General features: G+C 40.9%; 1 protein-coding gene across 2 annotated transcripts in view; it reads right to left on the reverse strand.

Annotated features, from left to right (window-relative positions):
* The window catches only part of cubn (cubilin (intrinsic factor-cobalamin receptor)), a 63395-nt gene that overhangs the window by 2511 nt on the left and 48471 nt on the right, over window positions 1-12413 (reverse strand). For both annotated transcript variants that reach the window (XM_068581673.1, XM_068581674.1), the window contains 15 exons: window positions 11355-11504; window positions 11126-11247; window positions 10248-10473; window positions 8647-8834; window positions 7403-7559; window positions 6912-7061; window positions 6572-6757; window positions 6126-6255; window positions 5364-5581; window positions 4640-4839; window positions 4228-4390; window positions 2417-2625; window positions 1856-2000; window positions 1487-1668; window positions 618-783 (listed from right to left, as the gene is read on the reverse strand). In XM_068581673.1, the coding sequence (XP_068437774.1) occupies window positions 618-783; window positions 1487-1668; window positions 1856-2000; window positions 2417-2625; window positions 4228-4390; window positions 4640-4839; window positions 5364-5581; window positions 6126-6255; window positions 6572-6757; window positions 6912-7061; window positions 7403-7559; window positions 8647-8834; window positions 10248-10473; window positions 11126-11247; window positions 11355-11504 (2592 nt within the window). The remainder of the gene's footprint in view (window positions 1-617; window positions 784-1486; window positions 1669-1855; window positions 2001-2416; window positions 2626-4227; window positions 4391-4639; window positions 4840-5363; window positions 5582-6125; window positions 6256-6571; window positions 6758-6911; window positions 7062-7402; window positions 7560-8646; window positions 8835-10247; window positions 10474-11125; window positions 11248-11354; window positions 11505-12413) is intronic.

Consider the following 12413-nt stretch of genomic DNA (forward strand, 5'->3'; position numbering starts at 1 on the left):
CTGTGTGTTGGGAGCTAGGCTTATACAAAAAGTCTGGACATTTTGACATTTGGCTGCCTCAAATTTGACCATTTACACAAAAGAAAATAAAAGATTTCTCTTGCAAGTTCCCACTTTCTAATCTAATGTATTTTTCTTACCTGCTGGTGTACTGTTATCTCTCTTTGAATCGTTGTATTTTGCTTGTGTCTTAACACCTTTTATCATGTTTTTATGTAAAGCACTTTGTAATATTGTTTTTGAAAGGTGCTATATAAATACATTATTTGTATTAGTAGTATTATAAAGGTAAGTTATGAAGGAAGTTCATGTTTTTTTCTCTATTATTTGAATGTACAAAATCTCTGAATATCCACGATGAAAGTCTCATCTTTTGTCACCGTTTTCTATTTGTTGTATATCTCGGTGCCTTGGAGGAGCTATAGTGTGTTGTATCCTACCCTGTTAATAATTCTGTGTGTTTTTTTTATGTATTATAAATCTGTGAATTAAGAATTGTCATACATTAATTAGTGACAGCAACTGTCTTAGTCCTTAGTTGTAATAGAAACCTGTTAGCCCTCCATGTTTCATGAAACCTGGTTTGAAATCATTTGTACAAAGAGTTCAGCTCTGACCGTGAGGGGAGGACGTCCATGTGGCCTCAAAGCCATCACGGGCCATGGAGAAGTCACTCTTGAAGCGTAAGTAAAGCAGGTTGGATTGTGGGAAGATGGGGTTGGGCAAGGTGTTGCCACAGAAGCGACCAATCAGTGGTGAGTCCGCTGTACTGCCATTACGCATCTGAGCGACAACAAAGTGGGAATTTACTTACATTAACAGATAGAAGGGTCAGACAGACACACATTTCATGTGCATGGACATCACTGTCCACATACACTCATGGTGGAGACAGAAACAGTAAATATTTAGAAAATATGGATGAGGTCTTTAAATACAATGGCCACTCATATTCATTTGAGTCTGCGCATACGGACAAAGAGCTCCTACACAAGGAGAGAGGCAACAGACAGAGGAGGTTGAACCAGATGCTGCTGTTCCTGTGTCTGCTGGGACCCTCTCACCACAGAAGAAGAACGCTGCAGAGAGCAGGACCTGTTGCTGCCCCACTCACAATTCACAATTAAACATGTAGGTATAAACTCACAGACCTAACCAAGCAATAGGTAAAGGTTTGCTACACTGAACTATCTGAGAGCTGATTGGTCCGTGCTCTGGCACACTAGTCACAAACACTTTACTTGAATGATGAAATGGATTTTTTGATCCAGATTTTTTAATCCAGCCGCCATGCAAGATAACCCTTAAATAATAATAATAACAATCTGAGCCAAAGCAAACACTGCTACTGTTACACTGACGCTGCTCAATTGCCCTTGCAGCTTGTTTGTGGCTGCTAGTTACATTATTCTCCGTCAATATCGGAACTATTTTACATTAGTTACTCACAAAAATATGTGCAATTGGATGTTTGTAGTTGTTTTACCTCAAGGTAGTCAAATTCACAGTGGCTGTGGGTCTCCATATCAAAATTGTTAAAGAAGAAGGAGATGTAGCTGTGCTGTGGGGCCTTCAGGATGATCGTGCAGTCCATGTTGTGGGGGTAGATGTTAGGCCAGCCTGGACTCTTCAGGTAGCCATATTCCTGTTCATAGGTTCGGCTACAGCCTGGAAACAAGTTCCCTCATTGCTCATCGTTTCAAAGCATGTTGCTTTTTATTTGGACCTCCTTTTAGAATATATTTATTAGACATCCTCTTTACTTAAACCAAATGTGCACGTCAGTGAAATAAATACATTTAAAGATTGTTTGAGGTAAATAAGTAGAACTGCCTCTGTTACAACAGGTACGTACTGGCGATCTGAAAGGTGAAACTCAGGCCATTTCCTGTCATGAAGGTGTCAGATTTGAAATATACAAGGATGGTTCTGTTGGAGCTGTAGAAGTCCGGTGGATGGTCATCTGATGCACAGAACTTATGTGACTGCCCATAGTCTCCCTGGGAACACAAGAGTCACCTCATTCAGAATAAATATTACAATATTATAGCAATGCAGGAGTTTTTTGAAATGTGTTTTCTCAACTCTAATATGTGTACATGGAATAAAGTGGAACTCTGGTCAGTTTTGTTTTGTTTGTTGAAAAAGCTAATGGTAAATGGTCTGTACTAATTAGGGCAAGTCTGGGTTAAGCGTCTTGTCCAAGGACACATTGACCTGCAGAGCCGGGGATTGGAATGCCGATCCTTTGACAGTGGTTCAGTGGTAGAGCAGGGTCGACCTTCAGACTCTGGTCCAGGCTAGACAACTGGACTAGTCTCACCTGAAAGGTTTTTTGAGTCTCCCTTCCAAGCAGACTCAAATGGTACGATTTGTTAGAGGTGTTTTATAAGGCACATACATACATAACACTCACCATAGGCCAGTCCTTCATCTCCAGGTAGTTTGTGGAGCAGCTCTGGCTTGGCTGAAGTACAAAGGTCTGGATGGAAACCTGGACGGTTTCCTGGGCTGGAGCATCCAGGACCCAGCGGCAGAAGGTGTAAGGAGGATAAGCATTAGGGAAAGAAGGCGAAACCAAGGTCTGGATGGTGCTGGTGGCATTCAGAGTCCCGCCGCAGACCACTGAGGGAAGGCAGATACATCAAGAGGTTTGAACAATATGCTCAATTAAAAGTATAGCAGACACATGTATGATGAAAACCATCAGACAGACTCACTATTGGATTATGTCTGAGCTGACATGTTCAAACTTTTAACAATTATGAAATGTTCACGTATAAAAACAAAATAAGAGGAGAGAGATAGCGCGAGGCAGCAGACGAAGAAGCCTCTCAGTGCTAAAACAAACAGCATAAGCCGGACCCTTTTTTTTATCTCACAGAAATAAGAAGTGTTTTTTACAAACTAAAACTGTGCTATTTAATCATCCACAGTTCTGATCTAATTACTTTTTTTTTAAATTGTTACATTTTAATATTTACGTAAGCTCCTCAACATAACTAAGCCATTATAACATTTCACTAAAAAACTCATAAGTCCCCCTTACAACGGTAGATTTCACTCAAAGTAACTTCACGATAACCTACAAGACCAAGGGAGTCAGCAGTAACATAGGAGCATTGTCTGATCAGTATTGGTGTCTCGCACACAAGTTTTTCTTTTTTTGATTTCATCAATAAAAGTCAAACAACAAATTTAATTGATAGACTTCAATCAATGATATGAGTGAATGATTCTGTTAACATAAAATCATTTTAAATTGTTATTCATTGTTCTCTTCATCTTATTCTATATTAATTTCATTTAATATTTAGTAATTTTGCTTTGTAGTTAGTCCAATATTGATCATTTGATGTGTGTGTATATGAAGTAATACGTCGTTCTACATCTTGACAAGAATGTCGTAGCAAACCTGAGACAGACTTTATTGAAAAATATTAAAGTTTTTCAATATAATGTTAAATTTATTAATAACTGGTATGTATTATGATATTAATTGATTACTATTTAAAAAATCTGCTAAAAGCTGCTGTATTAATAAAATTCACTTGACTTGGAAAGAATTTTTCATGCACATGCCATGGGGAGACCATACATATCATTATTTTTACTGCTAAGATGTCCACTGGGTTGAAATCTAAAATCCTCTTTGGCAAAGACATTTGTGCTGTCAGCCTTCATCACAACAATCAGTTTATTATTAGCTATAATTCAGTGGTACAATCAAATCCTTTTGATGAATAGTGGCGTGTCACTATGTGATGCACAAATTTGAAAAATGGTAATACTTTGCCAATTCCACTTTTAATTTGTGTGCACAGAAGTCCAATGCAGCTTTTGTTGTTTTTGAGGACAACTGCCAATGTGGGTGGTTTTGAAGCAGTTGTCTTCAGGAGCTTCTCAATTCAACAACATCAACTTATGTGGACAAGGACAGCAGCTAATGTATTTTAGACACCTAAAGAGTTTTTTACTTCATCCTTGAATTCGGCGCATAATGCGATTAATCGCAGAAAAAACATGCGATTGATCAGTTATTTTTTTTCAACTTTGCCCAGCCCTAAAATATATACAGAATCGTGTGCTATTTTGTTTCTAAGAGATTTGCCGGCCATTATCCCAAAGAAACTGTGGAAAACAGTTTATATAATATAATATTTTCAGAACAAAAGAATGCAGGGAGTAGAATGCAGAGTAGTAAAGAGAAAGTAGAACATGTCTTACATGGCACAGCCCTGTAGGTAGCATTGAAGCCTCGTCTTTGGACTGAGCTATCCGTGACTAAGTGAATAGTCAGGAAGTTCCCACTCGATAGAAAATAAGCAGGGATGAAGTTTCCACAAAATGTCCCTACCAGCGGGAAGTTCACGTTGTCACCATCATACACCTGGTAGAAATACACATACATAAAGAACATTAACAGAAAAAATAACATTAAAAAAATAAAAAAATAAGAAGTAATTAAAATTGTCTACACTAAGCAGTACAGCAGTAGATATAATGTCAAACAAATCAAATGGTCTTTAGTTAGTTATTTTCAAGTCACACTAGCAACACACAAATGAAAGAGTTAGGCAGTATCTTCAGTAATCATGTCAAATCTGTCATTAATATTTCAATGGCAGAGGTTCTTTACTTTAACATAGTCATAGCGACAAGTGGGGGAGCTCTCAAGGTCAAAAGAGTTGAACGTCAGGTTGATAGCCTTGTTAATCGGCATCTCAATAGTCCACATGCAGTCCATCCTGGGCTCATAGTGCCCATCCAGGTTTGGGTCTGGAGAACCAAACATGCCCAGTGGCATGGACAGGTAGCCCCCACATCCCTGTGCAGGACCTGCAGGCAATTCAGAAACAAACACTGAGTCAATAATGACACGAGTGACAAACCTGTGAATAAAGACATGGTATTTTAGAGACTTGGAACGCGCTTCACAATGACCCTGTGGACATGATTATTCAGACAGAGTCTAAAAAAACAGCTTGTGTCCGACCACACAGGCCAGTTCTCTCTCTCTGTAATGATCCTTCCGCAGGTTCACCTACGGAAACCTTGTTACGACTTTTACTTCCTCTAGATAGTCAAATCTCTCTCTCTCTCTCTCTCTCTCTCTGCAGGGCTTTAACTGATCAGAGATCAAATGAATGTTACAGCAGCTTAGTGAACCTTCTGCATGTGTGGAGATAGCTGGAGTCATTCTTACCTGATGCTGCGTTCATTTTATTTTAGCTGTGTTTAGTTCACAGTAGAGGACATTTTTACAGCCCCATTATTGCAATCCATTTGTTTTCAAACTAAACCATGTTAGATTAGGTTCAGGCAACAAAGCTCAGATCACAAATTGTGTTACATTGACTTACCCAAAGTCTCACTGTAAACAGCCCTCCAGCCAACACCATTGACTGAGGCATCTGTACTGAATACAATGAACACCTGGTTGGTAGAGGAGCGTAGATCAGGGGGGAGCACTGAACCACAGAATCTTCCCAATAAGGGTGCCAAGGTGTCCTGTCCGTCATATACTGCCACATAGTCATAGCGGCAGGAAGAAGATGCCTCCAGGTGGAAGGTGTTGAACCTTTGGAGAGAGAAATGGAGAACATAAAGCTAAAATTCCTCTTGGGCTTGTTGTCGAGAGTTTTTGAATCTATTTTGCAGCAACATGCTAAAGTGGCTAGAAGTACAGCCACCAGTTTGAACTGTGGCCACAAGGGACCATCATACAGCCTCAAGCTACAGGGCTCCAACACGTCATGAATTTCTAGTGGCCTCCACTTTGTTTTCCTCTACTGACATTAAGGTTGCATTCAATTAGCTGTAGTAATGTTTCATGACAAGAAATGCAAAATGTATGAATAATTATTTCACATGACATTGTAGACCCTTTCTCTTACTCTAACTCTCTTTACATTATTCATGAATTTATTAGAGCCACTTATGTATACTAGAGTCAAAGGACCTGTGGAACATAATGTCTATACATTTTAGAATCATGGCCTAAGCAATATTTCATCGAACTGAAAGAAATTAGTTTGACAAAAATGAAGAAATCCCCCTTTTTCCCCAATTGAGGAATTATTTCACAAATACACATTACTTTTCACACTCTAATGCGGTCTCACTTGATATCCACCACTCTGTCAGCTTGGACTATGATGTGGTAGGTACAGTTGATGTTGTGGTGGTAGTTGGTCATGGAGAGTGCTGGACTGCTCACTGTACCCATAGTACTGTTGAAGAAACCACCACATGCTGTAGACACACACACGCACACACACACACACACACGCACACACACACACACACACACACACCTACATTGTGACTTGTGTTGGACATGGTTTTTCTCTGACCTTGACCTCACTATATGGCATAGTGGTGACCCCCTGCCACCTTGTACTGTAGTGGGGTCAGACTCAGGGCTGCAGTGGTGACATTCTTTGAATCAGTCTTTCAGCTTGAACAAGATAGTTTTGAAAGATGCCTTTATAGTATCATCTTGATCTTGATTTTGTCAGATGGATCTATCATCAGTTTAAAGCAATTATGTCTCCTCTACATTACTTACGGATGGCTGTGTATTCTGCCATGAAGCCAGTGTCAGGGATCACAGAGTCAGAGTAGAAGTGGAGTAACATGGGGCCAAAGCTGGAGAACGGCCCCGGTATGCTGCTACCACACAGAGTGGCAATAGCAGGGCCACCAGTGGCAAGGCTGTAGATCTTCAGCCCATCATACAGACATGTGGAGTGTGCTACATGACAGACAGGACAGGCCACATAATCACCAAATAGCTGGTTGGTTATCAAACATCACATGGAACAAATAATACATTTTCAAAAATTCTTCAAGGGAGACAACACATCTGCAGGTGATTTTTGTCTGTATGTTGCTAATGCTTCACTTGCCTTCAACGTGGAAGACCTGGAAAGTAAGGATGACCACAGTCTGTTCTCCAGCGTCTATGGTGTAGTTGCAGTTGGAGTGGTCAGGGTAGTTGGCTGGATAATTCGGAGAAACCACACGACCGCTGGCAGCTGTGAAGTTTGCTCCGCACCCTGATAAACAGAAGACATCAGACATCAGACCTCATTCCTTACTCCAACACTGAAGTGCATTTATGTTAAAACTTCTATTCTATGTGAGCTGAAGTTTAAAAAACTATGTATTACTGTACTGAAAATGCAAATAATTCACCCATGGAAAGTCCAGATTATGTGAAACTGGATTTTCTTGACTTAAGGACCATTTATAGGTAACATGGCTTCTGGTCTCTCAAGTGACGGAAGAATAATTTACAACAAACACAGGTATTTAATATTCAAGGCCACTATGTTTTAGATTCGATCAGTAAAGCAATATCAACACAGTGAAGCTGTTTTGGCTGCTGGGTTCTTACTGATGCTGAAGGAGGCTGAGAAACCTCTGCCAGGGGCGTCAGTGCTCTGGAATCTGCTCGTGATAATGTTATATGGAGCAATGATGGGACTTGGGGCCACTGAGCCACAGCCTGTTGACAGCAGAGCCTCAACGTTTTGGGTCTGACCTGACCACACCTGCAAGGAAATGCATTCTGATTCAGAGGGATTGTCGAATTAAATATTGTTTTAAAGATACATACTAAACCCATCTGAAAGATTTGTTTAGTAATTTTGCCTCTTGCCATTTCAAACTTCACTGTCTGAGTTTTGATGATCAAAATCCAAACAATCTTATTAAATATATGCTTGTCAGAGGCATATCATAGACTTTAAATAACCAAAGGCGACCAAAATGTTACAATTAACAAAAATATGTAAAACTTCTCGGTTGGTGCTAGCAAACATTTAATCTCAAGGTCGGTATGCTAGGGCCTTAGGAAGCCTCCCCTGCTTTATGGTCTTTATAAGAATTCAAACTAGAGATTGAGACATAAACTCATGTTTTCTGAGGGAATAAATTGAGAGAGGAGAGACATTTTCTCATAGAAGGTGGATGATCAATCTTGAATTATTAAATTAGAGGGGTTTTTTGTCTGCTGTGAAAATCTAAAAAGGCAAGTAAGTTGTTGTAAATTCACAACAGTGTGATAACTAAATTGCAATATTTTTGATATGTGATGTCAAAAATGCTTAAGAAAAAGTTTTGGTTTATAATGACTTTTGGTTTTGTGAATCAACTCTATTGGTTAGCGTAACCTTTTGCTGTACTCACGTAATTAAGTAATTAGTACTTTACTGAGAACACAAATAATATTATTTAAAAAATTGTCAAACTGGGCAACCTAACACATTATATTCAATGAGGGGCAAAATTTCTAATTCAGAGCACATGTATGATGGATAGCCTCCACACTGATCTCACCATAGTGGTGGTTGAGCTGCTGCCTCACGGTGCTATAACAGCACTGCCAGTGCAAGAAGGGCAGCAATGCTAAGAGAGTAGTGTTAATCTCCACAAAGATTATATAAGATTATATAAATTAAGATAACCTTCAGCTAATATTTGCTTAAGTGTGGCCACAGTAACAGCAACTTTCTTTTCTCTAATAAAGCATGTGATATGCCGATGGTTAAGAAACTGCAGTCTGTAATCCTTCTCTCTCCCAGCCCCGGAACTAACACATTTTTTGAAGATGTGTTTGTTGTAGTTCAGTGAAGGTACCTTGATGTAGTTGCTTTGGCAGGTCCCAGTGCTGTCTGGAATCTGGAAATCACTGTTGAACCTCATCTCCAAGTGATTCCCCTGATGAGCAATGATCTGCCAGGAACACTCCACATTGGCTGGGAAATTCTGGGGATAGTTTGGAGACTTGATTGTTCCCATATCAGCATGGATCACCCCTCCACAGCCTGGTCAGAATAAAACAACTGTGAGTATACGTCTATGTATGAATGATCATACAGATAATATGAACAAAATATTGAGAACACTGATACACATAGAGTGAAAGAGTTTCCTTTCACAGGGTTGCTGGTCTCTTTCTCAGGGATTGAACATTGCTGTGCCAGAAGAAGAGTGTAAACTATTTTCAGCATAGAGTTTGTGGAGGCTTATGACGCGGAACTGAATGGGGTTTAACAAAACAACGTAATGTCATTGTCAACATTACTTTGTCTTGAAATTGACTGTTGTTATTTAAATACAGGGTTTCTCTCTCACACACACTTTTAATATCCTTTGGGCTCTTTGCATGCTTTTTCTGTTACCAGAGTCACTGATGCCCATTAATGTTCTGGGCGGTTTTAATCACCCTCTGTAGAGCCCTCTTGTCCTGTGCCATGCACATCCCATGCCATGTCACAAAAGACTTCTCTTCATGTTCGGGGTAGCAGGCATGTGTGAACAGCGTGAAGAGGAAAACGCTGAGTTTGTGAGGCAGGTTAATAACCAAATGCAGAGTAAAGGCACAGCCGCGTCGAAGCTGCGGAGACGCGTAGTTTCCAGCGGGCAGCGCGTCAGACGCGTAGAAGCAGCAGCATGGTCGCGGAGAGAACTCGGGTTGACGCGCGAGTTGTCGACGCGTGAGTTGAAATTTCCCAACTCCAGCTGCAAAAACGCGTGAGTCATAGTTGCGTCAGCCAATCAGCGTTGAGATGCTCCGCTCGTCACCGCCGTCCTGACTGTGCTACTGCCGGTCCTCCAGAAGGAGCTGATAGCGGCTGCCGGCTTCATTCAGGCGCTGTTGTGGGACTACGGATACTATTATCAACCCAGACACCATTGAGTTTATGTTCACACGTTTTTGTGACTCCCACAACAAGTATAAAGTAGATTTAGTGGTTGTTTCATCTATAGTCTATAACGGAAAAGATCGCTCTTTTCAAGGAGAGAAGCGGCTGAGATAAGCCACGCCCCCTTTGTGGCGCCGCGATCATTCTTGCTGCTTTTGGTGTGAACACACTACTTCTTGACGCGCGTCGGAAAAAAATCTCGACTCGCGTCGAGAAATTCTTTTGACGCGTTCGGTGTGAACACAGCATAGCACACACTGCTGCATGTGATTGTAATGTCGCTCATCAAGGAGGACAAGGTTCAGTTTCACACACACAGACACACACTTAACAGAGTTTCGCCCGCAAGTGGACTGTGAGACTTGTGAGAATTCTGTTTTATTCAGTAACAAAGTACCCAACATGATGCTGTTCCTAAAATTTGAGAAAATATGATATGATGACATTGTCCCTGAGTTGATAAAAACAAAGGTGGACGTCTCATTGTATGTATTTATTTCAAAACAAGTTAATTTAGTGAGTCTAACCCACCTGAGGAATCAGTAGACCAGGAGGCCATGAAGCCTCCTCTGGACACACTATGGTCAGCCAGGAAGACGACAGTGAGCTTGTTTGATCCTGACTGTATGGTTCCCGGGGAGGTGGTCCCACAGTACTGGCCAATAACAGGGGAGCCAGGGGATGCTCCATTGAAGATGGTAATAGAGTCCCAGCCACATTGAGAGTGGGGCTCCAGGTTGAAGTAGCTGAAGGTTAGCTGCGGTGAGACAGTGAGTGGAAGTGAAATGTAGATGGTTACTTATCAGCAGGTTTAACAGCCTCAGCAATATGTGAACATGCCAACAGTGATCTCAGCCTCACCACCTACGAAAAACAGCAGCCCACTGATCCTTTCAAATTTCCCTGTAGGTAAATAATGCCGACAAGCTGAAGGTGCTTGCTGGGAAGTGAAAAGTGTCAGAAAGCAAAGTGGGGGATTTTATAAACCACAATTGGACTGTCACTGTTGAGGACAAGTCACATTGTGAATTTAGCTTTGCAGTGTAAACCTCCCACACCCAGAGGCCTTTCAGGCTGAAATAAAAGGGCCTGATTCCCAATGGCAAGTTGTGTGCATTATCAAACCTTAACATAACAATGTAAAAAAATAATAATAGCTGTTCTTAATTAGATATGGTACATCTATCTAAATTGTGGCTTAGTGTGTTTCGTCCCATCACATGTATTTGTCATGTAATATCGTTGAGCTCTTCTGCTAGTTGGTCCTTGTAAGTGTAAGAGTGTCTAAATAGGACTATGAAAACAGAAGTAACAGCATCATGATGAAAGCAAACACAGACAGTGCATCACTGCTAATCCATTCCATTGTTTGAGTTCACTAAATGCATCAGGCCAAGGGGCAGACTTACTGTAATAGTGTGGCCTATTGGAGCCTCGAGCAGCCAAGCACAGCGACTGGGGCTGGGGTATATGTCGGGGTAGTTAGGACTGGATAGCAGCCCTCCTTCACCTGTCTGCCAGCCTCCACACTCTGTAAAGAGAGAATGATCCTTATAATGACTTTGATGGTTACAGTATGACTGCTTGAATAGACAAATACTATATGCCATATCTAAGTATACCCTATGTCGGTCTTACCAGAGAACAAGTACTTGGCCTTGAAGCCCAGGTCTCCCTGGGAGGCGTCAGATCTGAAATGGACCCACAGCTCAGGAGTAAAAACCACAATGGGAACGTTGGGGGTGGTCTGCCCACAAAACTTGGCCAGCAGCACCCCATCTGAGTCACCTGAGGGGAGGAGAGCGGGGGAGGCGGGGGGGGGGGGATAAGAGGTTTAAGAAAAGAAAATCCATCCATTTTACGAATCCATCCACGAATATGTGCAATATTTCATTTAATCATACCTGATGGATAATTTAGACAGACACAGGTGATCCCAGAGGGTACCCACACAGACATAAGGAGGGCAAAATGACAACGGCAGAGACAAAGCTTTTTGTTAAGCACCCTTGCCATGCAAGTTGTCTGGAGATCGAAATAATTCAAACTGGACTTACGGACGGAATCCAAAAACATGTAACGTGGTAAGAATATTGGTTTGTGAAGAGAAATCCTGTGCCTCACAGAGCATCCCACACAAGGACTCAAACAAAACCATATTCAGTTTTTGTTTAAACTTTTGATGAGCTCATGTCATTATTCATTTACAGAACATGGTTAAGAATTAAAATATTAAAGGATAGCTTGGCCTCCTCTGGAGCTCTCCTAAATATCAGCACCGGTAAGGCTAATTTAGTAAGTGCTTTGTAAAAGCCTTAAAAATAAGACATACTATATATGTAGACAAATAATTAATATATTTTCTATTTCTGCATATTATGCTATTATTTGTTTACATATATTAGAGGGTTGGGGGGAGGTCTAACAAAAAAATGTTCGCTGAGCTTGGTTCCAAAGTGACCTCATGATTTTTGCACAACTGTGAGACTTCATGTTCTGGGCAACAAAAATGTGGAGAAAACTTTTGCCTGTAAACAAATGGAAATTCGGCTGGACGGTTGAGCAAGAATACAGGCTCACCAATTATTTGTTCTATGGTTTGAGAAATAGCCACAGTAATTTAGTTATTCTTAACCACTACCAAGTGCTTACAAAAAACAACATGTGGATGCTTTGAAAGGTAGACTTGAGGGGGGG

This window comes from Clinocottus analis, unplaced genomic scaffold, assembly GCF_023055335.1.
Source record: "Clinocottus analis isolate CAN_PGR_092001 unplaced genomic scaffold, fCliAna1.0.p SCAF_18, whole genome shotgun sequence".
Classification (NCBI taxonomy): domain Eukaryota; kingdom Metazoa; phylum Chordata; class Actinopteri; order Perciformes; family Cottidae; genus Clinocottus; species Clinocottus analis.